Source organism: Ursus maritimus, unplaced genomic scaffold, assembly GCF_017311325.1.
Source record: "Ursus maritimus isolate PB19 unplaced genomic scaffold, ASM1731132v1 scaffold_6, whole genome shotgun sequence".
Classification (NCBI taxonomy): domain Eukaryota; kingdom Metazoa; phylum Chordata; class Mammalia; order Carnivora; family Ursidae; genus Ursus; species Ursus maritimus.
In genome coordinates this window covers 34,471,683-34,499,176 of record NW_024426774.1, presented here as the reverse complement: position 1 = coordinate 34,499,176, position 27,494 = coordinate 34,471,683, and the positions used below count along the sequence as shown (strand labels likewise).

The 27,494-nt window shown below is 50.8% G+C and overlaps 1 protein-coding gene across 1 annotated transcript; it reads left to right on the top strand.

Annotated features, from left to right (window-relative positions):
• Window positions 1-332: 332 nt before the first annotated feature.
• On the top strand, window positions 333-26,602 carry MALL (mal, T cell differentiation protein like). The gene is made up of 4 exons (XM_008700143.2): window positions 333-496; window positions 21,127-21,294; window positions 23,428-23,550; window positions 25,822-26,602. The coding sequence occupies exons 1-4, from the start codon at window positions 389-391 to the stop codon at window positions 25,882-25,884; spliced, it is 462 nt and encodes a 153-aa protein (XP_008698365.1). The 5' UTR covers window positions 333-388; the 3' UTR covers window positions 25,885-26,602.
• Window positions 26,603-27,494: the final 892 nt, after the last annotated feature.

Genomic DNA, 27,494 nt, shown 5'->3' with positions numbered 1-27,494 from the left:
ACTCCTGGTCATGACAGGTGGCCTTTGCTTAGACTCTGGCCACACAGTCGAGGGGTGGTGGCTGTAGCTCTCATCTGCTGGAGTAATATGCTCCCAGATTCAAAATTCCTGAGGAGGAAAAGTGTAGGAAGAGATGCCCCCCTTGCCTCCGTGTGCCCAGCGGCTCTGCCCCAGGGAGCCAAGGCCCATCTGATGCAAATCCAAATCCACGTTCGCATTTCAATGAGGAGTCTTTTGGCTGGAGCGAGTGGAAGGACCTGCTCGGCTGGAACGTTTTTTTTTTCCTCCCAGGCGACGTCCGATGGGTGTGTCGGGCAGGAGGTGATATTTGACGGGGCGGAGCGGGCGAGCCGCTGCGGAGCCAAGGGCACCAGGCAGTGGGCGAGAGATGGCCTCCCCGGACCTGCCGCCCCCCACCAGCTACGCCCCGCCCGAAGTGCCGCTGGGGGTCGTGCTGTTCTTCACCATCCCCTACGCCTTCTTCTTGCCCGAGCTGGTGAGTGCTGCCCCATGGGTCACCTGCAGGAGGGGTGGGTCCAGGAGAAGCCCGCGCTCCCTGGGGAGGGAGGACAGGGGCCGGAGCTGCCTCGGTCTCCGATGTCCCCCACCACTCAGACTCAGCCAGGATGACCCAAATCCCTCCCTTTGCTGCTCCTCCCAACTTCTGCAGTATGGGTGGCTTTCCCCTTCCAAAACAAACCCACCGTGGGTGACAGGCAGGCCACCCAGTGATCGGAGGGGCGGTGGGGGGGGGGCATGCTGCTAATACATCGTGGGTCCTCAGGAAGATGCTGGAAATGGACTTTTATATGGTTTCTTTTCTACAACCACTTGCTTGTTTCTGCTTTTCTTAAGTTCAGAACAGTGGTGGGGAGGGGGACTCTGTCTTTCCTTCTGAGAGGAGGTCTTCCAGTATTAACTGTCTTGTCAGCTGACTTTGAACTTTGACTTGTAGACTCTGTGCAAGAGGTAGCTTATGACAACGTCTGCCATAAAACATTTGTGTGAGCTGCCCCAGTTGCACACGGGGACCCGTCCCTGCGTTCCGTTCTGTGCTATGCCCTGCAGCTGGATTGCCAGGGGCTGGGGGTGGGTCGCAGACTGCAGTCCGCAGGGCTCTACAGAGCCAGTGTTCTTCTGAGCCAGCTGCCATTATCCCCTTTCTACTCACAGGGACACTGAAGGCTGGTGAACCATTCAGGGCAAAGAAGTTTATTTTGTGTTTTGAACACATCCTGAAATACCTAGCTTGTGGGTGACACTTTCTTACCAGCTCTGAATTTGGCAGTGCTGACCCCGGGCCTGGGAGGGGAAGGTGGAGGGTGGTTCCAGCTTTCAATCAGACCTGACCGCTGGCCCTGTCTCGTCATCTGCGTCTGCCTGAAGGCTGGGCCCGAGCGAGTGACCCTGTGGCAAACTGGTTAAAGCGTACCCATTGATGGCACCAAGAAAGGGAAGCCAGGCAGGGTGGGCCCAGCATTTGGGCGGCTCCAGCTGAAACCCCACCCGAGAGGCAGGTTTCTGCCAGGCCCATCCCCCGGGGCCAGCAGGGGGGTATAAGCATGGGCATCCTGCCAGGCTGATGACATCTTAGTGCTCTTACAAGTTCTCTGTGCCCAGCCCCGGGTGTGTCCCTCACCTCAGAACAACCACATGAATTGCCAGGATTGAGGTTCACGCCACCACTTCGTACTGAGCACACGCTTTGTATCAGTCTTACAAGCCCCTGGTACAGGGCCCTGCCTTCCCCAGTTCCCTGTCTGCTGGAGACAGATTCCTGAGCACTCTTCCACAGTCAGACTCTGCTTGAGGCAGCGACCATCCTGGGCTGTGCCATCAGCAAGGAGAGACCGTCTGACCTTGTCAAGTCAGGGAGGGGTCCAGTCCTACATCAGAGGCACCGATTTGGGTGCTGGACCTCAAAGGACAGGCTGGATTTCCAAGCTGGAAGGCAAGAAAAGGGAGGGCCTGGAGTCCAGGAAAGCCCAGCAGGCAGGAGGCTGGAGGGAAGGGGCTTACAGAACCGGGAAAGCACCTTGGGGGATCTTGTGATAGGGGCTATCGCAGCACCCAGCCCCTCGAGGCTGGGCTCCTGTGTGCTTCAGTTGGTAGTCTGGAGCTTTAAGTATCTTAGGGGGTAGGATATTGTGATTGGCTCAATTGTACTCATTTATTTTCTTTTGAAGTAATTTAGATTTATAGCAAAGCTGTGTGAATAGGACAGAGCGTTCCCGTATGGCTTCCCTTAAAGTCCACATCTTACACAATGCAACTATCAAAATCAGGAAATTAGCACAGATACTTTCATTGATCAACTATTCTAATAAACTTCATTCAAATCGTGCTGATTTCCCCACTCATGTCATTTTTCTGGTCCAGGTTCCAGTCCAGGGCATTTGGCATTGCATTTGGGTGTCTTATCTCCTCTGTCTCCTTCAGTCTGTGTCTTCACACTTTTGAAGAATAGCAATCGGTTATTTTGTAAATTTCCTTTCATTCAGCCTTGTCTGATGTTTCCTTATTTACAGTTTTAGGGTTTTTTTTTTTTTTAAGATTTATTTATTTTATTTGAGAGAGAGAGCATGAGTGGGAGGAGCAGAGAGAGAGGGAGAGAGAATCTCAAGCAGACCTTGTACTGAGTGGGAGGCTGACATGGGGCTCGATCCCAGGACCCTGAGATCGTGACCTGAGCCAAAATCAACAGTGGGACACTTAACCAACTGCACCACCCAGGTGCCCCTACAACTTTAGTTTTAATTCACAAGTGATTCTTATTCATTGTGGAATACTTAGAAAATATAGAAATAAATAAAATCCATAAATATGGATAATAATAAATATAATCCGTATTCATCTGCATATATATACACACATATGTATTTAATGGGGTTATTCTGTACATGCTGTTTTGTTTTGTTTTTTTAAAGATTTTATTTATTCATTCGAGAGAGCACAAGCAAGGGGAGGGCCAGAGGGAGAGGGAGAAGCAGACTTCCTGCTAAGGAGGAAGCCTGATGTGGGGCTTGATCCCAGGGCCCTGAGATCATGACCTGAGCCAAAGGCAGACATGTAACTGACTGAGCCACCCAGGCGCCCTTTACATGCTGTTTTGCAGTATCTTTTCCTTAAGTGAGTGTTTCTAGCACAGACTATAGAATCAAATGTGCCTGCCTCATATCTGGGGCCAGGGATGGGAGGTAAACAGGAGAGGAGGAAGAATATCAAGTTGGTTGGTTGATTCTGATCCCATTGAGCAGAAGATATGCTGGGCTGGAGGGGCGGGTGAGAATCAGCCTACCAGAAACCCCTCTGTCCCTAGTCACCTGGGCATGCAGCCTGCTGCCGCACATTGGGGCTGACCACAAGCACCCGGCCTTGGGGTCTCAGCAGATTCTCAGTCTGGGGGCCTAAGGCATCATAGACAGCCATATGCTTTTCTGAGGACATGAGTCCAGAGAGTGGATTCTAAAACCAGGAGCTCAGGCCAGCAAAAGGGGGCAGTTAGCAAGTGAAATCGTACCTGGATTCAGATGTAGTCTGTGACGGGGGTGGTCCAGGGTGGACATTGGTGGTGTCTGCAGACACACCACCCTCCAGCCACTGTTTACGGAGCACCCACAGTGAGGTCTGGAGAGCAGCAAGCGGCCGTCTCGGTCTCTTTTACAGTAACCACAGTGACAAGCTAGGGTGGCAAGAGGATCTGCATGTTCCCTACCAGAGTCTGCCCCCAGATCTGCTCGTTCAGATCTTTACCTAAGTTGCTTTATTTTAGACTCTCTAACATTAAAATGCACAGTTTAAACATTGATTTTGCAGTAATTAAAGATTCATAGGCAGTTGCAAATATAGTTCAGAGAGGTCTCCCATAGCTTTCCCCCACCCTCCCCCCAGTGATTTCGTAATGCTAGTCCCATCAAAACCGAGTAACCATGTGGTCAAGGATGTCCACGCTTCTATGCCATCTTCTCACACGTGTAGATTCGTTCACCACTACAATCAAGAAAACTGTTCCATCACCACAGAGATCTTCCACTTGCTTGCTTTTTACAGTCACCCAACCCCCACCCAGTCTTCCCTCATCCCCTCCAGAACCCCTGGAAGCCACTAATTTCATCTCTACAATTTTGTTATTTCAAGAAAGTTATATAAATAGAGGCACCTGGGTGGCTCAGTCAGTTAAGCATCCAGCTCTTGGTTTCAGCTCAGGTCATGATCTCAGGATGGTGAGATCGAGGCACATGTTGAGCTCCACACTCAATTTAGAGTCTCCTTGAGGTTCTCTCTCCCTCTCCCTCTGCCCCTCCCTCTGCTCATGCTCACTCTCTTTCTTTCTCTCTAAAATAAATAAACAAATCTTTTTAAAAGAAAGTAATATAAATAAATGGACGCCTAGAGTATGCGGCCTTTTGAGATTGGCCTCTTGCACACAGCATAACGCCCTTGAGGTCCACCCAAGTTGTGTGTACGTCAGTAGTTCCTTTGACGGCTGCGTAGTATTCTGTGGCATGGACATACGGTCGTTTGTTTCACCACTGACCCTCTGAGACACATTTTAGTTGCTTACAGATTTTAGCTTTTCTAAATAAAGTGAATGTTCACATACAGGCTTTAGTGTGGGTATTGTTTTCACCGCTCTGGGAGAAGGTGATGGTTACGTTGTGTTACGTTGTGTAATAAGTGTATGCTCAGGGGTGCCTGGGTGGCGCAGTCGTTAAGTGTCTGCCTTCGGCTCAGGGCGTGATCCCGGCATTCTGGGATCGAGCCCCACATCAGGCTCCTCCGCTAGGAGCCTGCTTCTTCCTCTCCCACTCCCTCTGCTTGTGTTCCCTCTCTCACTGGCTGTCTCTCTATGTCAAAATTAATAAATAAAATCTTTAAAAAAAAAAAAATAAGTGTATGCTCACATTTTATTAAGAAACTGACAAACTGTTTTCCAGAGGGCCTGCACCATTTTACATTCCCACCAGCAATGGAGGAAAGTTTCTGAGATTTTAACACTAAAATTCATATTTTGTTTGGTTTAGTTTGGAGTTCAGATTTCTCCCTTGAAAGTGATATTAATTTCAAAATGTAATCTCCAGGTGTGGAACAGTGCATTTTAAGGTGAGAACAGACATGCTGTTTTCCGTCTCTCTTTCATTCGAAGAGTTCGAGAGCCTGCTGGTGCTAGTGCAGGGAGGGGCTGGGGACTGGTGACTCACGGCACCACACCCCCTGCCCCCCGCCCCCAGCCCAGCTCTTCTGAGCACACAGTGTGTGCTAGGGGATGGTGATTGCCTGTATGGTGTGAGCTGACTCATCAACTTTTTTACAAGAGGATAAGGGGATGCCGAGAGCTGACCCAGGAGACTGTGACCTGGGGAGTGCTCTATGAAACAGAGTCCAAGACGTCTTTTGACTTTACTCTCTTCATTAGTTAACTTAACTCATTCGATGTTTCATGAAAAAGAAACAGCTAAGAAGATTTCTAGAGTCAGCAAGTTAAAAGGTGAAACGATTCAGACACTCTGGTGTTTGATGTTCTCAGCTTCTTAACTTGCTTGCACGGTGGCCAGAGGGAAATACTGATTCCCCTAGAAGCTCATTCCAGAATCTTTCATTTGAGGAACCTCACCTTTATATTTTACTGAAATCCCCAGCTTCACCTTATTTTCAGCCTGCTTCTTCTACTCTGTTTATATGTAAAAGCCTGTCTGAGGGGCGCCTGGGTGGCTCAGTCGGTTAAGTGTCCAACTCTTGATTTCAGCTCAGGTCATGATCTTGGGGTCATGGGATCAAACCCCCCATGGGATTCTTTCTCTTCCTCTCCATCTGCCCCTCGGAGCTGGGGGCAGAAGCCTGTCTGAAAACTTCTGGACCCCCCAGAGCTGTCTCTGGTCATTCATGCAGACTGAAGTCTGAAGTTCCTGTGGAGGCTGAGACAAGGAGTCCGGGCCTATGTCAGGCCTTGCTCAGGGCAGGTGCCCTCCCCTCTGTCATAACATGCCCGTGAAGTTTTTGTTTTTCTGTGCTTTCCATTCAGTTCTCCATACCATGGGGAGTATTTACCCAAAAGTAAATCCAGTTCCCCCGTTTTATTTCATCTTTGTTGCTTCTGTCCCTCCTTTCACTCCCCATCTCACCACCATGTGGTTTCCCCGTACCCTGTCCCTGCAGGACAAGGGAACTGGCGAGCTCCGTGCCCAGGGTGCCACTGATTCCCGCCATCATGCCCCAGGATGCCCCCTGGAAGGGACAACAGGGGAAAGAGAAGGAAGATTACAGAGCATGCGGCCGGGGAGGAGCAAGGCCCTGGGAGGGAAGGACAGGAGGGGCAATGTGAGAAGCAGTCCATGTCAACCTGCCCACGTTGCCTGGACCCACTTTGGCCTCCCTGACCCGGTCGCAGCCTTGCTCTCAAGGCCCCCAGTGTGCTCAGGCTCCATAACAGAATCAGGCGGTACAGCGTCAAGAGCCTGGCTGCGTGGCTTCGTCGCTGTGAGAACTTGGGCAGATTCCTTAACCACTCTGAGCCTCAGCAATGGAGAGAGTAGCAGTAAAGATCTCATAAGACAGCCCTGGGGGTTCAATAAGGACGTTCCCAGGAGACAACAGCATGTCGCAACCACTCTAGAAATGTGAGCCTGTGTATTTTGTTGGTGGTGGTCGTCTGGACCTCTTATTAGGCAGTGTGGGTCTCCTGTGAGCAACTTCCAAGTGTGAACCAACAGGTATCCCCTGAGATGCTGCCACGGCTCTACCCCTGTGCTCCGCTCTCAGGGGCCACAAGGGCGAGAAGGTCTTCAGAAGGGTGATAAGGTAAGTCAGGAACCCTGTCTTAAAGGAGTGGCGTGTGAACGTGTGGAGAACACTCCAAGACAGGAAAGAGTGAAAAGCCAGGGCACACAGCCCCAACTGCCGAAGGCTGCAGAGCTTGGGAGTTGTCAGGATAAGCTGACTCAAAGCGGGGTCTTGGCATTCTGGAAGGGTTTGGATTGAGGGATTAGATGCGTGCTTGTTCAGACAAGCACTTCCTCTGACCAGGAGGATGACAGAAGAAATCGGGCTGTGAGGAAAGATCAGACGGCCATGCTTTAATCCTACGTATTCCCTCAGCAAGAACTTACTGAGCACCTACTGTGCCCAGCATGGGGATTTAAGACGACGAAGGTGGACACCACCCCTGGCTTCTGGAGAGTGACGCCTCCTGGGGCAGAGGGAGACTAGCCCAGGAGACCAGCGAATGGAGCTGTGCTGTCAGGCTGCTGTCAGGGCGCGGGAGGAAACAGAAGCCGCAGTGGGTGCTGTGCCCAGAGGGGATTCAATACAAGGAATTGTTTCTGCCGCTGTTGAGAAGCCGAACGAGCAGAAAAGAGATGCTGAAGCCCGAGAATAAGCACACAGAGTGGCTGGAGTCTGGAGAGGGGGGCCGGTGCTCGGGCCTCCAGAGGAAGACCCGCCTGCTGCCTCTCTGGCCTCTGAGTGGGGGTGCTGTGAGGCAGTGGGCACGGCAGAGGAGAGAGACAGGACCTTGGGGTTGGAGCCAAGTGCTGCTGCTGCTGGAGTGACAGCAGGACCGGGACTAGCCAACAGGATGCCCCGCGCTCCCCTCCCATTCCAGGCCCCCCACTGCCAGATGGTAGCAAAACTCCAGCTTCTAGGGGAGCTGGGCATTGTGGCTTAGAGTTCCCGCCCCTATCACAGAGCAGACCACAGAAGGGTGGGCTGGAGCTGCGAGACCCTGGGAGCCAGCTGGCACAGTCCCCATCTGCGCACTCCCCTCTGCCTGAGTCTGGACTTCTGGTCCTTTCCTTTTTCTGACCATCTGGCCAAACCACGGGCAGCTTTCTCTGGACCGGTGGCCTCTCTCAGTTCCGAGAAGGCAGGCACCCAGCTGAAAGTCGGCCCACCAGGATTTCACTTAACTAACAGGTGCTCCGAAGGAAATAACCCAGGTCCTCCCTGGGTAGCAGGGAGGGGCCTGGCACATTCTGACCTGCTGGAATGCAGGGAGCCCCAGGTAAGCAGTCTCACCAGTAAGTGCCCTGCCTGCTGCCAGCGCCCTTCCAGGAGCTTTTGCCTAGAGAACTTTCCCCTGGGGCAAGGCAGATCTGTGGGAGGCAAGAGAAGTTTCTGGAGTGTTGTCCAGATTGGCAAGTGGCAGGAAGCAGACCAGAGTAGGGAGGGGTGGAGGAGCCCCACCCAGGTTCCCTGGCCTTTACCCCTCTCGTCCCTCCCAGCCAGCCCTGCCCCTTAGATGTCACCATTTGGTCAGATCTTCCCCTTCTCAGCCAGAGTAGGTGTCTGCTCAGGGCCCACAGAGGGCCTGGCCCTATACCTGGGTTCCACAGCTTCTCGAGGCACAGGTCCCCACCCGCCTGTCTCAAGCTATACCTAGAAGGTCCCAGGTGGGTCGGAGAGTGGGGCCAGATATCATAGGTTTGGGACCCCAGAGTCTTCTGACCTATGTCAAGGGAGCCTGCCTCAGCTCCTCCCCATGGAGGGATTCTCTGAGCTTTGCTTTTCTGCCTCCAAGCTGCTCACAGCCCACCCCTGCCACCATGCCCAGCTGCACCCTCTCTCTGCCCAGGGGATGCTGGATGGATGTGGGAGGGGGTGGTGTGTCTAGGTGAACATCATCCTCTCTAACAGCACGTTTGTCTGGTCCTTCCTATGCGCCGGGGGAGAAGGCAGAGGGGTAGGAAAACCTCCCAGGGCACCCTCTCCACTCTCTGAGGGAAGATGCTGCCGATCTGGAGAATTTCTAGAGCCTGTGAGGTAATGGAGCAGGAAATGGGTGGGGATGAAACAAATGGGTGTTTGTCCGCATTCTGTCCTGGCTCCTGGTAGAAATGCCAGTCTGTGGTTGGCCAACAGTGGCAGGCCCAGAAGGTGTCAGGGGGTGCATGGGAATGAGGCCCAGACAGACGAGACTGAGCGACTAGGGAGTAGAGGGTCCAGCAGCCTGCCGCCTGCCTCCTCCTCAAGTCAGCAGCATATACAGAGCCCCTGCTTTGTGCCAGGCTCCGTGCCCTACACTGGGGACACAAAAACCACGGGGCAGAGTCCATCCAGGAGCTTGGGGCCTGGGGAGGAGGCAGTGGAGAGAGACAGCAACATGAGGGAGGTCACCCAGTGGTGCACAGGGGGCTTGGCAGTCAAGAATGGCTTCCTGGGGCGCCTGGGTAGCGCAGTCGTTAAGCGTCTGCCTTCGGCTCAGGGCGTGATCCCGGCGTTTCGGGATCGAGTCCCACATCGGGCTCCTCCACTGGGAGCCTGCTTCTTCCTCTCCCTCTCCCCTGCTGTGTTCCCTCTCTCGCTGGCTGTCTCTCTGTCACATAAATAAATAAAATCTTTAAAAAAAGAAAAAAAAAAAAAAAGAATGGCTTCCTGGAGGAGGTGATCCTGGTCTGGGTCCTGCCCTCAAAGGTTTGCTCATAGACAGGTGGGGGAGGGGAAGCTGAGCAGGAGTCAGCGAGGACTAGAGTGAATGAATGGTGATGTCCTTGGGTCCTCAGCGCCTGACGAAGAACAGGATCATGGCCATTGGTCATGGCCGTTGGTTCCTGAGGGAAGGAGGAGGTGGGGGACCTCCCTGAGTCCGACTCCTGGTCTCATCTTGCAACTTTCTGGGACACATGCGAAGGGATATGAGATTGATAACCATAGTGGAAGCCAAAGAGAAAGAGACCAGGTTGGGACGGAGCCTGTCCACCAGGCCACCGTGGCACTGGAGAGCGGGATGCATTTATCTGCTTTTTCATCTTTTATCTGTACTTTCTGACTTGTCTAAGGTGCACAAGTTAAAAAAAAGGGTAGAAAAACTTTTGCCCTTAGAAGTTTTAGTTTAGTTTTGTTTTAAGAGACAAGAAGGAAAAGCTCTTTAGACTTTGGACGGATAAGAATGTTTTTATTATCGTACTTTCTATAAATCTGTGCTGCTCAGTCAATACAAAGCTGGGTCAGTGGGGGTGTGGAGGGCTGAATGGGTGGGCGCGGTCCTGGGGGAGGAAGCCAGGAGGGAGGGGAGGAAGGCAGAGGAGGCCCAGCTGACTCACCAGCCCCTCCTGGGCTGTGGCATCCTGCCCCTCCCGAGCACACACCCCAAGGTAGGCACAGACTTTCCCTGGCCTGCGGCCAGCCCCGTCCGGAGAGCACGTGTGGGCACCAAGGGCTCCTTATGCGACTCGTTCTGCCAGTAGTGGTGGTGGATGGCGCTCTGGCCAGCACTATTGTTCCTGGAGTGGACCGGATAAGACATGGGCCCTCACCGGAGGCCAGGGGGCCTGGGCCGCAATTTCCTGCTAACCTTAAACCCACAGAGAAAATTCTCAGTCTGAATCAGGATGTAGTGAGTCACTGTTGGGAAGTGTTCTAGGTGAAATTCTGGAGCATTGAGCTCCCATACAATGCTAGATGTGTGTGGGTACGGGAGTCCAGTCCAGGCCTGGCACACGCCCAGGGTAACTTTGGGTAGCTCACTTGGCCTCTCAGAACAGCTTTCCTCCCCTGTATGAAGGAGGGAAGGATTCTTGTCCAGAAGCTTCACAGACTGTCAGGCCCCAGACTGAGGCATGGGAGCCGCCTCGTGGGTTGTCGACAGCACCCACATGGGCGCTGGGGTCTCAAAGCTGCCCACACAGAGGTGCCCAGGAGTGCCTGGCTCCCCGAGGTGCCCTAGAGGAGGCCAGCACCACCCAGCTGTGAGGGCCCTGGCTCCTCCACCCTGAGTTCCAGTCGCTGCTGATAACGGACACTCCAGGACCTCTCCCCTGTCGTGTAGGCAGTGTGTCTGCTCCCTTCCTCTCCCAGGCTCCCGCTACCCGCACAGGCCCCAGTGTGGCCCCCAGGTCCCTGACGGGCTCCTGCTGCAGCAGCCATGCTGTGGGCTCCCGCTGGGAGTGTCTTTGCCCCCAGGGACAGTGCCGTGCAGGAAAGGACGTGGACAGGGGCGCACACCAGCACACGCAGAGCCCTTGGCTAGAGGTCTCCACACACTGACTGTGGCCCACAGAAGAGAGAGATTTGCATGGTAACCCAGTACACGTGTGTGTGTGTGTGTGCGCGCGCGCGCGCACGCGCGTGTGTGTGTGTGTGTGTGTGTGTGTGTAATAAAACAACAGATTCAGAACACTGTTCCCCTTTCCCATGGGCAATGCACTCCTCTTTGCTAATCAAGTCCACTTAATCTTTTAATGCTGTTGGTAATGAACTAATTCACTACCCACGAGCGAATCTAATGCCCACGTTGGGCAGCCCCAGGGCTGGGGGCGCTGACGGAGGCTCAGGTACACTGGCCCAGAGTGGGGAGGGCAAGGCAGGATGGGCTTGCTGGGCTGTGGCCCGAGTTTGGTCTGAGGGGCACCAGGAGCCAGCAAGGTGTTCTCAGAGGGGGTGAGGTCCCGGGTCTCAGGTATCCCAGATGGTCCTCAGCAGTGCTGTGACAAGGGCTGTCGTGGGCTCCAGCTGGCTTGAACGGAAGGGAAGTGGATGATGTCACGTGCTAGGAAGTCGAGCCCTCCAGCTCTACCTCTGATTGATTTTTCCGCAGCATAGCTGTGTCCCCAGGGCCCAGGCTTTTTCTCTCCGCCTCTCTCCTCTTCCATTTCATAGCTCCAGGCCTCATACCAGACACAGCAATGGCCAGAGCGAGAACGGGGACTGTCTCATCTGGGTCTCCTTAGGCAGAAGGAACCCCTTCCCAGGGCTCCCCCAAAGGCTTCCCCCTGGAAGGGCTGGACACGGTCACACAAGTGTCTCAGCCAGGGCATACACCGAGCCTAGTGAATGTCGGAAAGTCACCAGCTACATCCCCTTCCTGCCCACACCGCCTACCAGTAAGCCCAGTTGGGGAATTTAAGGAAACAATTTAAATGGAGACAACCATCTCTGCAACATTATTTATGGGGGCATTATCTATGACGGGGAAAGCTGGAGGCAGCCAGCGTACTTGCACAGGGGCCTAATGGGGTAAATGATGTTTATTGACTCGATGGACTGTAATTGTGGCTTTGAAAGTACAATCAGTCCTTGGGGCGCCTGGGTGACTCAGTTGGTTAAGCGTCCGGCTATTGATTTCAGCTCAGGTCATGACCTTGGGGTCCTGGGATCAAGCCCTGAGTCAGGTTCCATGCTCAGTGGGGAGTCTGCTTGAGATTCTCTCTCCTTCTGCTCCGCCGCCCCCACTCGTGCTCTCTCTAAAAAAAAGTACAGTCAATCCTCATTACTCACGATTCTCTCTTTGCAAGTTTACCTGTTCACTAAGATTTATTTGCAACCCGCGAATCAACACGCACAGTGCTTTCACGTGCAGAGCAGCAAACAGTTCGGGTTATCTGATGTGCAAGCTCCCACCGAGGCTGAACAGGTGATTCAGCTCTCACACTGCAAACAAGAGTCCTTTTCAAAGTTTGGTGCCATGCCTTTCGTATTTTTATGCTTTTTGTTGGTGATTTGCTGTTTAAAATAGCCCCTAAGTTAGTGCTGCAGTGCAGTCTAGTGTTTCAGCACGAGAAGGCTGTGATTTGCCTTTTAGAGACAGCACAGTTTCCATAAGTGTATGGTGCTGTGGGCCAAGAGTTCAGGGTTAGTGAATCAACAGTATATATTGCATGAGGTGTCTTTAAACAGAAACGCACCTAAAATAAAGGTATGTGTTGATCAGTTGATGAGAATATTGTGGCCAGAGTTTTGCAGGAACCTAACTCCTGTTTACCCTGGGAGCAATGGTTTGGTGTTCACGGATTCAGTGTTCAGGCCAGCTATAGAACTATCTTGAGTAACAAGAATCAATTTTATTATGAAGCCATGTAGCAAAATACAAAAAGTAGAATACAAAATGTATGTTCATGATTTATAACTTTATAGAAAACATGTATGCATAAGCACTAGGCTTGGGAGGGAAGGTGACATGACAAAAAATTCCTTTACTGTTAAAATTATTTTTACAATCAATTCAAAATTTTTGGGTTGAAAAATAGCAACAGCTCTACCTCCCACCATGCGGTTTTGGTTTGAGTCATTAAAATTGCTGTGGAGTTGAGGCATTTTGAGTTGACAAAGTCACACTCCCAAGGGACATGCTCTCCAGCCACAGTGGCACAAACATGGAGTGTATCTATTTGAAGGAGTCTTTTGCACCAGAATTATGGGGTCCAAAGCACAGTCCCAGGATGGGTTTCATCTTATTTTTCCCTTTTAAAGGATGTGCATCAAACAGAGAGCTGTACCTTAATGTTCAGAGCAGCACTATTCACAATTGCCAAAAACTGGAAGCAACCCCAGCGTCCGTCAGTGGATGAACAGATAAGCAAAACATACATGTGACACATGCACGTAACAGAACATTATTCAGTCTTCAAAAAGAAAGGAAGGTCTGACCCAGACCGCAACATGGATGAACCTTGAGGACATTATGTTCAATGAAATGAGCCAGTCTCAAAAAAGACAAATCCCATACAGTTCCTCTCATGTGATGTACTTAGAGTGATGGAATTCATAGAGACAAGAGATTGGGACAAGGGGGTACCTGGGGGGCTCAGTCGGTGAAGCCTACTTAAAAAAAAACTAAATAATAATATATAAGTAAAGAAGTAAGTAAGTAAATAAATAACTAGGACAGGAACTGAGGGGAGGGGAGACATGGCGAGTTAGTGTGCAATGGGCACAGCGTTTTCAGTTTGCAAGATGAAAAGCATGCCAGACACGAATGGCGGTGCCGGCCGCACAACACCGTGAATGCACTTAATGCCACTGAACTGTACACTTAAAAATGGCTCAGAAGGTAAATTTTGTTCTGTGTAATTTATACAATTTTCTAAAAGAGGGGTATGCAATGGCCAAGAGACCCTGCACTTACACCTCCTGGGCCAAGGGCTCCTGAATATGAGGCCGGATGGATTACTTTATCCCAAGGGAGTCTTCAGGGAGTCCTGGTCCCCGCTGCGGGCAAGGCCAGAACATTGCTTGGCACTGCTGACCTCCTGGGCCTCACCATCTTGATTTGGGCCTTTCTCTCCCAGCTTGACGTTTCTGAGGCTTTGCGGTAGAGCCTGCGTTCCCCCAAGTTCCAGGGAAGGGAAGGGGAGGCAACACTTCCTGAAAATGAAGACAAGTGGCAGGAAGAGGAAGGCAGCACTGGTGGGGGGCCCCGCCATGGTGAGATACTGCCCAGCTATGCAGAAAAACCTGCCACTGGGGTATCGCTGTGGTGCTCTTCCCTGGCTCCCAGCCCTTGACCTGCCCCACCCGAGCCCACACCTGCCCGCCTCGGCCGGGAGCCTAGGCTGTGCACATCTGAAACCGCACATCCTTTTGACGCTCCTTCGCCTTTCACGTGGGGTCATCCCTAGGGCAGCACTTTTCTCTAGAACCTCTCAGGGCATGATGTTCCCCTGCCCTGTGCACCTGAGGCCTCAGCTCCCAGCTGCTCTATCCAGGTGGACAGATTCACCCTCCCAAAATAACCAGTGGTTCTCCTGTCTCTCCCATTCAAAAGTCTTGACCTTTGAAGCCAGCCTCCATCATCCAGCACAGCCTCTTCTTTCTTTCTTTGTAAATGTAAATATTGGGTTTTTTCGGATTAGTTTAAACATTCAAAACCCTGTCCAGCCGTTCTCCCAGGAGCCTGGGGCATGATTGGTTTATTGGGTCTCATTCCAGAAATATTCTGTGCGTCTGTGAACAAATGCACGCACACGCATGCACATCATTTTCTCCTTTTTCTACATCAACCATAGCACGCCGGGCACGCTGGTCTGTGCCTCATACCGTTCTTGAGCGTGTTCCGTTGGTATACAAAGATTTCGTTCATTCTCTTTGAAGGCTGCTGAGTGTTCCACTGTGCAGACATAATTTCTTTGGTCCTCTCTGGATGAACATTTAGGATGTATCTTATCTTTTCCGTAAGCAGCAAGGCGCCAGTGAGCAACCTTGTACATTCATCATTTTGTTCCTGTGCGTTATTTATAGGACAGATTCCAAAAAGTGAAATTATTGGATCAAACAATACGTGTATTTAATGTTTGGACTGATATTGTCAAAATAATACAGCAGTTGATGGTGCTGTTACTTAACCTGGAGATGGCGGTGGATTTCAACCTGGGAGCTGTAGGTGGGCTTCGAGGGTCTGTGAGTCCCCAGATTTGTAGACAGATGCAGATGTACATCTTTCTACGTGACCAAAACGTTCATCGACTCCTCCGAAGGATCTGTGCCCCCTCAAGGTTCTCTCACTCACCCAGCTGATTGGTCTCCCAGCTCTCCCAGAAGTGAACCTCCCTCAGGAAGACTGGCCTTGGACATTCCCTCCAGTGGGTCTTTCTCGGGGAACATTCTCTCCCGTCTTCTGTGACGTGCCCAGTGGTTGTGGCTAACACGGCCCCCCGTGGTTACCGCAGACCTGCTGTGTGCCGGGAAGACTTAGCTAGTTCTCACAAGAACCAGATGAAAGACGCAGTCCCCACCTCTGTTTGATGGACAGGAATGTGGAGGTACCGATGAGTCAGGTAACCTGCCCAGCAGGCAGAGCTGGAGTTGGAACCCGGAGGGAGGAATGGTGCTGCGCGCCAGGGCCTCATCAACGGGTGGGAGGGATGGGAAACAAAGAGACAGGCTCCAGGGGTTCTCAAACTGCACCCTTTGGGCAACTTTTAACAACGCAGCCTCTCTCACCGGCTCAGGCAGAATCTCTGGGGCAGGATCCAGACCTTGGGGTTTCTCCAAGAGCCCAGGAGTAACAGGACTCCGAGCATAGCTCTGAGCGGAAGCCTCAGGTATCCGTGTATCTTAGAATCTCCTTACCCTTACCCCATATTTTTTGTTGATTTTTTTCCTTGTTAAGCAGTTTTCAAAGTAATAAGCCTTGGTGGTGTAATGATGAGCACAGCTGCCTTCCAGAATAATAAGCATTCCCCCCCCCCCAAAGTGACCCAAACAGGGCTTTTCTTAAAGTATCATTTTCAACTTATGGATTTCAACTTAGTTGATATATTTTGATCCACAGCTATTACCCTTATTTGAAGCTCAAATTGTCCCATTTTTGGTCAGCAAGAGCCTCCTGAATCCTCCTGACCTAACCCCAGGGGCCTTTGAACGTTTTCTCACTGTCTGGCATGCGAAGATGCTCGGGCCCAACTTCCCTGCCCCAGCCCTGGAATCAGCATTTCACCCAGAGTGCAGGCTGGGGGCAGCTGCTCCGCTCCTGTGTTCTAGTGCTTCGACCAGCTGTCCACACCTGAGGGAGCTATTCCCCGTGCTCCGGGAGGAATCAGCAGCAGAACTTAATGTGAAGCTCCATCCTGCCTTAAGAGATCTCTTCAAATTTCGGGGCAGCCTTTGGAGAATGTATAGACGACTACTCTGCTCGTAAGAGACGGATTCTGAACAAAGCTGTACTTGGAATATGCTCGATCCCAATATCTTACTATAATCAAATATTCTTCCAGTTTGAGGGCCAGCCCCATCTAAAAATATCTCCTGCTCTTGGGAAATACAAACTGAAGATTAAAATAAGAGAGCAGTTTAGCCTGCCAAGAGAATTCGGAAAGCTAAATATAAGTTAAAAAAAAAAAAAAAAAAGTAAAGCCAACTACTTGAAGCTGCCTCACCTATAAAGGATCCAACCTAGCCTGCTTGGGGCAGAAATGAGATAACTAATACTGGGTTTAAATTTACCTGGAGTTTGTCCTTGGCCCTGGTCTCTCCTTCTGTCCAGAAGGTAGAGGGCGTGGAAATAAAAAATAACATTCCTCTGTGTCATGTTGATTATGCAACACTAAAGCCATTTCAGAAGATTCTCATGCAATTTGAGTAGATACCCAAATACTCAGAGGCCCCTGCCCTCAGGGGCGAACTCTGTTGTGAGAAGAGATCCAGAGCTGTCCTACCCCACGTCCTGCAAGACCTCAGGCTCAGGACCCTCCGGTAGGGCATCGCCTACACAGTGTGGTGAGAATTTAGCGCCGACATGTCAATAGTATGCATTAGGCAGTGTCTGCCCAGGGCAGCCTCTGATGGTAGGAGCGGGGCAGGGGTGGACCCCTTTGCAGGCGCTGACAGGCACAGTGGCCCTGAGGCACCCTGGCACACTCCCCAGGTCTAGCAGAGGTGAACTGGCAATAATCAGGAGCAGGAATCAAGTGGCAGCTGTCTGCTCTCAGAAAGCCCAAGGGAGTTAGAATTGCCGTAGAGACTAAATGAGGCCGTCTGAGCGAATGCATTTTATAAACTGTAAAGCACCTGGTGAATGTGAGGTGGTGGTAGGGTCATCACTGATTCATTTTAAAGAATGTTCTTTGATTCCATCCCCACCCACTTAGTTTTAGGCCCTGTGCTAGGCACCAGGCATAAAGCAGTGAACGGCACAGAGCATTCTCTGCCCTCGGAGGTCTAATGTGAGTCTAAAATTTTACAAGTTGTGGTGCAGTCACTAAATCCCAAATACCATTCCCACGAAGAGCTCGCATTGTTTGAGGGTTGACAGTGTGCCAGCATTTTTATGCCTGTCCCAAGCGTCGGTGGGGAGGATGCTTGGCAGGTGCCCCAAAGCACCAACAGCCCCTGTCACTGAGATCAACATTCAAGAGCCCAGGTCAGGGGGAATAGTGGCTTCTGTCCCTCAACAACCGCTCTTCAGGACAAGCTAGCAAACTCCCTTCACAGGCAGTCCGAGGCCCAACCTGAGATTTCCGAAATTCATGTGGATGCTGTTTATTAAGATCTGGGGAAATGTGGGGGCGCCTGGGTGGTTAAGCATCTACTCTTGATTTCAGCTCAACTCATGATCTCAGGGTCATGATGAGATTGAGTCCGGGTCAGGCTCCACACCCAGTGTGGAGCCTGCTTAAGATTCTCTCTCTCCCTCTCCCTCTCCCTCTCCCTCTCCCCCTGCCCCTGACCGCTGCTCGTGTTCTCTCTTTCTCTCTAAAAAAAATAAATAAGATCTGGGGAAATGTGCTCCCAGAGCTGGTGCTTTAAGTGAAGGCCAAGTTTCCAGAGGTGGGATCCAGCACAGCAAGAGCTTTGTGGTCACCCTCCTAGTCTACTTTGGCTCCTCACCTCCTGTTCCTTTTCTCTTCTTAAGAGCCTATGAAGTCTCTATAAATTCAAAAGTGCTTTTCCTCTCCAGAACAACAGCAGTGGAAGTCTCACAAGGGATGGTTGACATATCGATGTCTATATATTGCTTATTTGTAAGATGAGAACTGCTAGTCCCATAGAGCCAGGGAAATGTTATGAAAATCAGAACTGAAAGTTGCATATCTTTCAGCTGAGCAGGACAGAAGTTACGTGGACTTGTTTAGCCTGAAAGTTCTCTAATGGTATCATTCAGAAATGAGCTACTTCCACAGTCACTCAAAACTGCAGAAGCAAGCAACAAGACTGAGAAAATGGAATTAACCAGATATTGAATATGAAATTAATACCAAGCAAAATTAATACAAAGACACCCACACTTCAACACATTGTATAACTTGCACAAACTGCAGAACACCAAAGACAGAAGACTCCCAAAGCAGCCAGATACCAAAGGCAGATTCCTCCAGAAGAGCAGCAACAATGGCAGCTGGAATATAATGGAATAACATAGAAAGTTGTAGAACATTGTGGGAAAATATCCTAGAAGTACCGAGAGGAAACATTTGTCGGGGGAAGCATAATGTTTTCTGACAAACTGAATACTACCAACTGACCTTTGCTAAAGAAACTACTGATGACTGTACTGCAGAAAGAAAGAAAGTGATCCCAGAAGGAGTATCTGAGATGCAAGCATATCTTCATGACTCAAGGTAGGGAAAGATTGCTTAAACTCCATCAAAGAAACACAGTCTGTAAAGGAAAAGATGAACATATTCAATTGCATTAAAATTAAGAACTCACTTCATCAAAAGGCATCATAAAATGTGTGAGGCACATCCTGGAGGAATATATGTGCAATAATTGTAACAGTCAATGAGATCCACACTATTAGAAAGAATTACTCTGAATCAATAAGAAAAAGGCAAACCCACAAAAAATTTGTAACCAATAAAAAATAATTTAAAATTTTACAGAAGATGAAAGACATGAAAGTAAACTCAATCTTATCTGTAATCATACAGAATTAAAACCTAATGAGATACAGAGAAAATCCCAAGGAATATACCAAAGAACAACCAAAAAACTCCTTCTTGAACTAATGTGAGTTTAGCAAGTTGCAAGATACAATGTTAACACACAAAACAATTGATCATGTTTCTATCTACTGGTTTTGAGCAATTAGGAAATGAAATTTATAAACAAACAATACTATTTACAATAGCTCTCCAAAATAAAATACTTAGGCATAAATATAGGAAGTGTGTATAGTATCTGTATGCTAAAAAAGAACAAAATATTGATAAAAGAAGTCAAAGAACATCTCAATTATTGGAGAAGCATACCATGTTCATGGAGTGGAAAACTCATCATAGTAAAGATGTCAATTCTCCCCCAAATTGATCTATAGATTAAACACAAAATCCCAACAGAGAGATGCTGCAGGTATTGACAATCTCCTTCTAAAATTTGTGTGGAAGCAACAGAACTAGGGAAGGGGATGAGCCATCTCCTGAGATGGGCAGAAATGTGAGCCACCTGCACTGACAACTCTTTTGATTACTGTAGCTTTACTGAAAGTTTTAAAATCTGGTAGTGTGATTCCTCCACACCAAGAATGGCTCCCTGTCCCCATCACTCCAAATCTCCAGTGGTCTCATAGTCCAACACATTTTTTTTTCAAAATTATTTTATTGCTTTATAAAAGAAAGAATTACCCACATGCAGTGTAAGAAATAGAACATTACCACTATTTTTGGAGGTCTCACTACACCCATTCCCAATCCCATCACTCTCTCCCTCAGAATTCTGAGAAGGTGCTGAGGAGAATAGGTTCTGAGGGAACTGGGGAGTGGCAATGAGATCAGATTTTGTATCTGTTGGATTTGAGGGGCAAAGCCAGGACTGGGGTGGGGTGCTCAGGGTGCAAAATTCAATAAGGCATTCACTCTCAGGGTCCTGCCAGCACAAGGTTGGCCCCTGCAGTGGAACATCCAAATAGAGACATCCAAGTGGGCCAGTGGATGTGTGGGACTGAAGGCCCAGGATTGCCAGCCTATATGGTGCTTAGAAGCACAGATTTTAACAGGAGTGAGGAGAGGGAGAACCAAGGAGGCTCACAAGGACATCCTAAGGAGAACCCAGGAAGGAGAGGAGCCTAGAAAGTCTGAGACAAACCAACAAACACAAAACCACTTGGTGCTCATGTTGACCCTCTCCCTCAGGCCTCTAACTGAATATGCTATATGGTGGACATTTAGTTCTTTCCCTTGGCTGACCAACATGGGTCTAAACCCAGCACAAAAGCAAACAAACACAGAGCCCAGAGAGAACAGGGAGAAGGTTTGGTTTCTCCACCAAGGGGATAATAAAAGGCTGGATAGTGCTGAGAGGTGATTAAACTGGAATGGTATCACCCAACCGGTATCTGATCACAGGGTGTCAGATCCTATAACCCAGGGGCCCAAACCAAATGACCTCAGGGCCAGGCAGGCACTGTGAGTAGGTAAAGGGAGCCAGGAAAAGGAAATAGTATTCTGCAGTGAAAGTGAGCAACAGAAAACATGCCACACCATGGCGTGGGGTTGGGGGTATAAGGGAGGTGGTCCACTGAGGACGCCAGGTCCTTTTTAAAGAAAGTCACAACTCATTTCAGCCTACTCTGGCTTGGGAATGTGTTCACTGTGGCTAGAACTATGGATTTCTCAAGAAATGTCTGAAATCTGAATTTTTCATGTGAAATATCCTGTTTTAAATGTTGACAACTTATCCAGAAATGTTTTTAAAAACTGATTATGCCGACATCATTTGGGCCAAGAAGACACAATCCACGGGCCAAATTACCCAAATCCTTCCATTGTCGACCTCTATGTTAACCACTTGAATTTTCTAAAAAAAAAAAATCTCCTCTTCCCCCGGGGCCAGCCTTCCTTCCCCATTTCCCTCTTGATTCCCACCTAACTTCACCCCAAGAGCTTTCAACCAGACAGAAGAGAAGAGAGATGCCCTGCAAAGGGAAGTATGCCCTACACGAGCAGATGAAGGCTCTTCTTTTATGGTTTCTTCTTACAGATATTTGGGTGCTGGGTCTGGATCCTGGTCGCTGCCACCCACGTAGCAAATCCGTTGCTGCAAGGATGGGTGATGTATGTCTCCCTCACCTCCTTTCTCATCTCCCTGATGTTCCTGTTGTCTTACCTGTTTGGATTTTACAAAAGATACGAGTCCTGGCGAGTCCTGGTAAGAACCAGAGGGAGTGACCCAGGCCCTTGGGTTCCTCCTGATGTCCGTCCTGGGTATTGTGAGGACAAAGGGCCTTCTGGGTGGGGCCGTGGGGGCGGGGGGACCAGAGACCAGGGACCAGAGGCCTTGTCAGGTCTGGGCCACAATGGAACCAAGACTTTTCATCTTAATGTGTTTACTAGTAAGCCGGAATGAGAGCACTCCTCTGCCGTGGTAAATGTTTCATCGTATTCCCCTCCATTGTCTTCCTTGTTAGGAACATACATATTCTCTATCAAGCACATTCTGACTCGTTTCCCTTTAAATTTCATTTGTGGTTAAATCGTTGGCGTAGCATTGAAGGACATGATAGTAGGGGGGAAAAATCACCCCAGTCCCATGGTGATTCCTCTATTCCTTGCAAATTTTTATGTAAAGTGTATATATAAACATGCTGAACCAATAATTTTGGATGTCAATTCTTTCATTAACATTATGTCATTAAATTGTTTTCATGTCACACCATCTTGATAACCACTTTAAATATTTCTGTATTGAACAATTTAGAACATATACAAAAGTAGGGAACATCATGTTATGGACCCTCAAGTAACCACAAACCGGGTTCCTGCACTATTAACATTCCTGCACTATTTTTTTTTTTAAGATTTTATTTATTTATTTGACAGAGATAGAGACAGCCAGCGAGAGAGGGAACACAAGCAGGGGGAGTGGGAGAGGAAGAAGCAGGCTCCCAGCGGAGGAGCCCGATGTGAAGCTCGATCCCACAACGCCAGGATCACGCCCTGAGCCGAAGGCAGACGCTTAACCGCTGTGCCACCCAGGCGCCCCTGAGCCACCCAGGCGCCCCCATTCCTGCACTATTAACCACACTTGCTGCACCTAGCCTTTTCTTCCCCAAAAATTTTAAAGCAAACCCAAAACATCATGTCATTCCATTCTACATCTTCAGTACGCCGCCAAAAAAATATGCACGCTTACATCATCACGCTTCCATAAAGTTATTAACAATAATTCCACGGTTATCATCTAAGACCCAGGCCATATTCACATTTACCCGGTTACACCTAAAATGTCTTTTTACTGTTGGCCTGTTTGATCAGATCTCACAGGGGCCTTCTGTTGCCCTTGGTAGTTATGGTTCTTGGGTACCTTTGACCTGGAATGGCTCTACCTGCCAGTGACTGGTTGAAGGAGGCGGGTCAGCTCTCCCGTAGCACATCTGATGTTTTGGGTTTGTTTGTTTCTTCCCAGTGTGATATGACTTGCTCCTCCAAGTCCCTGAATTGAAGATGGGTGGACCTTTCTGGCAATAACATTTCATTAAGTGGTTTCTGGTCACATCACACATGGTGACTGGTGGCCCCTCTTCCAGTGTGACAGGCTTACGCCCATTAACTTTTTCCCTAATGCTTTTTTTTCATCTCTTAATGAGTTTTCCCTGAACTGAATATCTCCTTAGGGGTTGCAAAGCGCCAGTTTGCCTGTGCTGACATTCCTTCCAGAATGGATAAGGCTGCCTGACATCCTCAAATTGAAGAGAGCACACTGCTGAGCGTGTAGCACAGAGGCTCAGCATTGGAATCTGGAGTAGGATTAGCCAACCTTGCCCCATGTTAGCTCAGCCCCAGTCCCATCACCTGCACCTCGGGGGTGCCTCTGGCGGCAGCCTGATGACACTAGCTGTGGAAGGGAAATGAGGCAGCATACACGTACTGTTAGGACAGTGGCCAGCACACAGCAGGTCTTCATGACGCTCATGGTTAAGAGCACAGGCTCGGGTTCAGATCCTGACTCGGCTATTGATTCATTGACCTTAACCTTGAGCTTCTATTTCCTCAAAATGGCACTAATGGTAAGTAGTGCCGTGAGGTGCATGAGGAAAGGCTTCGCACGAACGAGCACTCGGCCAAATGCTGGCTCGTACCGATATCGCCATTGGCACATGTTAACCCACTGGTGTTCACGGCATCGACGGCTCATCAGAAACACTGTGGAGGAAAAACGCAGGAGCCGGGGGAGCTGGCCGGTCTCTTTGGCCCACTCCTCCCAGCTGTACAGTCCGAGAGGAAGGTGCTCACCTGCTAAGTGCCCCGTGACACCGGCCGTGGCCTCCCTCTGCCTTCCCAGGACAGCCTGTACCACGGCACCACCGGCATCCTGTACATGAGCGCCGCGGTCCTGCAGGCTCACGCCACCATCGTTTCTGAGACCGAGGACCTGAAGAACTACTTCATCAACACCGCCGCCTCGGTGAGTCTGGGCAGCCCGCGGGGCCGCTGGGGGGGGCGCCTCGCGGGGGCTCCTGCCGACAGACGACCCTGAGCCTCAGGCTGATGGGGCCTTGTGTGTGCATGTGTCTGTGTCTGTCTGTGTGTCTATGTGTCTATGTGTGTGTCTGTGTGTGTATCTGTGTGTGTCTGCGTGTCTGTCTGTGTCTGTCTGTCTACGTGTGTCTGTGGGTGCGCACATGCATGTGTAAACATCCGTATGCAAGCTCGAAGGGTGCCAAGCCCAGGTTCAGGTGTCATCTCTCATTTTCTGCTTTTCCCACTTCAGCCTTGCTCACTTTTGTACCCACTATACCGCCCTCAGAACCTCTTTCTCTAAAACACAAATTGGAGTGCGTCTCTCTCTCTCCTATTGAAAATTCTTCTATGGCCCCCACTGCTTGGGGCCATACCCCAAGGTCGGTACCCTGCCACCCAAATTCCTCAGCATGGCCGAACTGTGCCAGTGTCCTTTCATTTAAGTGACAGAAGTGCACAGGGCTGTTAGCTGTTGGAATCCAGAGCCAGATGGTCCAGCCAGTCATAGGGAGAGCAGGACCCCGGAGACCTTAGGTCCACTAGGACCAGAGACTTCCTAGTCTCCGGCAGCCTCTCTTGTCCCATGGTGGAATGGCGCCCTCACGTGGCAACTCGCTCACAGCCAGCAGCTTCCTCCTCTGTAGTGGCCTAACCTTCCCATTCTTCCCTTGAAAACTTTTCAGAAAGGATCTAATGCACACACTGGGTGTAAGCCCAACAGCGACCAGTCGTGGGGACCGGAGAGGTCATGGCCTGTGTCAGAGTGGGGGCTCCTGCAAGGATCAGGTGGCAGGAGGAAGCAGTGCGGCGTGGGGTGCCGTTCTCCCCTGTAAGAATGAGATGCCAGGCAGGCACTAGAGCGGCCACAGGGATTCCAGCTGCCTTTCCAGCCTGTGTGCCTCTTTTCCCTCCTCCTCAAACTATCCTAACTCCCCTAAACTCCCGACTCCAGCAAGACCCACATGCCGCCCTTCCGTGGTCTGGCCCGGCACCCTCTGGCCTCTCTCCTGCTGCTCACCCTCGATCAGGGGCTCCAGCCGCACGGGCCTCCTCCAGCCACACCTGCACACACGACACCTGCTCCCGCTTCTCCCTGGCGGGGACCCCCTTGCTCCAGGAGGCAAACCCCTCGCCGCCTTCTGCTGCCTTCTCACAGACCACCTTCTGGGGAGGCCTTGCCCTGCCCCCCTCCCAGTAGGCCTTGTGTTCCCTCTGGCTCATTTTCGCCTGGGCACTTCTCCCCATTGAACCAGTGACACTACTGGTTTATCTTGCTTGCTTTCTGCTTCTGCCGCTTGAACATAAGCTCCGTGAGGATAGGAATTTTTGAATGATCTGTTCGCTGTTATGGCTACTGTCATTTTTGAAGTATAGCAGGTGCTTGAAAGATATTTGTTGAATGAATGAATGAATGAATGAGAACACAGTGTGGGTGGATAGTGGGGCAAAGTGAGGCTGGAAGCGTCATCCAGGCCTTGAAGGCCTGTTAAAGGCAATGGCCTCTATCCTGGGGAGCAGAGACTCCTCACACAGTTTCAAACGTGACAGGAGCAGCGCGATCACAGCTTCCTCTTGGGACAGATTAGAGGGAGAGAGTGAGTCTAAGCGGGCAGGTCGAGGCCACGAGAAGTCTTGGTGAAGGACGACGGCGGCCGAGACCAGGGAGAAGTGAGCGTACGGAGAGGATGAAGCAGTACACGCAGATGAGTTTGGGGATGGCTTTGGACGTGGCCGTGGGGGAAGGGAGGCGTCAGGCTGGTTTCTGTCGGGCAGCGAGGTGAGATGAGGGTCCCGAGCCCCCCGAGCTGGTGAGGCCAGAGAGGAAAGCTCAGTAGTCCAGTCTGGACCACTGAGAGCGGAGGGGCCTCCAGAGCGTTCATGAGGAGCCGACGAGCAGGCGCTCAGAGCAGAGGCCTGGGCTACCAGGGGGACGTGTGGGCGTCGTCGGAGTCCAGACTGGCTGGGACAAGGGGACAGCAAGGGAGACAGGACCCAGGACAGGGATGGAGCGAGCCTGCTCTCTGCCGGGTTCAGGAGGACGCGTGTGCCCAGGAGAGTCGGAGCGGGGACCCAGGAGGGTGCCTGCACGGCGAGTATCAAGGCAGGTGGCGCTGCGGACCCATGGTGGCCGCCTGCAGGGCAGGGGGCAGGCAGGGGGAGCGGGGTTGGGACCACCCGGCCACCGCTAACGCAGGAGCCTCCTGTCTCCCTCCAGGTCTTCGCCTTCATCACCGCCCTGCTCTACATCCTGCACGCTTTTAGCATCTACTACCACTGAGGGGCGCCGGCGGGGAGCAGCGCCCCGCAGCAGCTGGGGGCGGCTCCCGCAAGTGGCTCTCAGCACTCGCTGTGTGGACGACACGCAGGATCAGCGGGCACACCGAGGGGCTGGACAGACCGGCTGCTCAGACTGAGTGAGCACGTTGCTTCTGGCACCTCTGTTTGGACGTTTTAATTCATTATGGCGAATATGAAAAAGTGGGGGGGGGATTGTTTCCTTGTTGGTTGGTTTGGTTTGGTTTTTGCCAGGGAAATTAACTGTCCTTCTGACAGGGAACCTCACTCTTTTGGAAAACTGACGTCTGAAGCCCTCACCGGTGAGAATCCCGGCTCTGCCGTTGTCACACCCGTCTGGGGGGTTCTGCCTCAGCAGTGAGGTTTCCTAAGCAGGTTTAAGGGAACACTCAGTCTTGTTTTGTTAAAATCAAAATGGTGCTGTCCATGCTTTCAGATCTGAAGAAGACCCACAGACCTTGTTCCGGATGCACGTTCTGCCTTTGCTTCGGAGCCGTGGTCCAAATCTGCTCTCCCTGCCCCCCCGGGGAGCTGACAGGGACGAGCCACAGTGCCCCCCCCCACTCCACACCCCTTTCCTCCCCAGCTTTAGGATCCAAGGAAAATCTTCATAAAAGCAACTTTGAGGGTAGATTTGTGGGGAAAATAAGTGACTGACTCTACAAAATTGTTATGCAGTCAGACCTGGGTGGGGGTGGGGGTGGGGGGTGGGGGGGGAAGGTGCGGCCTGCTTCTCCACAAGTCAGGCCTGTCAGAAACCGGCCTCCGAAGCCACCTTTTACCTCAGAGAAGACTGTCAAGGAAAGAGGCAGGCTGTTCCAGGCAAGGATTCTTCCATGGGCTTCTGTCCCACACGTGGGACATCTCAGGCAGGGCTGGAAGGACCCCCCGCCCCAAGGTCTGTACCCTGCCACATGCACCCACGCCCCCTGCATCCCCCTGCGTGGTGCCAGCTGGGTGGAGCCCCATGCAGGGAAGGGCTCACACACCCTGACATGCAAAGGCATCCGCGATCTGGTGCCATTCTCAAAGAAAGGCTGGCGTTATGCACACAGAAACATACAATCGAGGTGCTTGATTTCAAAGTAAATGTTTCTCAAAGGAAGCTGAGCTCTCTGGCCTGTCTTCATCTGTGCAGGGCTTCCAGCCCCCGTCTTCCGTCTGACCCAGGCAAGTAGGGTACAGCCCCACAGCTGCACTTGTCTGCTCTGGTTTTGAAGTGAAATAAATTATTACATGGAAGGGTCTAGTCTTAACCGATTCTAGGGCTTACAGTTTTGTACCTATTTTTTTGCTGCTCCTGGGGGGCAGGGGGTGGGTACAGGGAGCCACCAAAGAGAAAAATCTGGTTTATTCTTGTTGACCACTCACTTTCCAATCACCATGATACCTTGAAAAGCCAACATTTATCCCTCATTTTATTGCCTGGGATGATTACTGTTCAATATTTACCAAGTAGCCATATCCAAATAAAAGTTGTTTGTACAGTAAGAAGTGTTAACTTGGTCACTTTCGTGACATTAGCAGCTGGACTGGCCACCTTCCCACACATCCTGAGAGCAGTTTTACCAAAAACACCTGGGGGAGGGTTTG

Bases quoted from the DNA above. Each gene is read 5' to 3' on its own strand.
- MALL (XM_008700143.2), top strand. From the start codon at position 389: ATGGCCTCCCCGGACCTGCCGCCCCCCACCAGCTACGCCCCGCCCGAA. The intron at 21,295-23,427 runs GTAAGAACCAGA...CTGCCTTCCCAG, and splicing joins ACGAGTCCTGGCGAGTCCTG to GACAGCCTGTACCACGGCAC. The intron at 23,551-25,821 runs GTGAGTCTGGGC...GTCTCCCTCCAG, and splicing joins TCATCAACACCGCCGCCTCG to GTCTTCGCCTTCATCACCGC.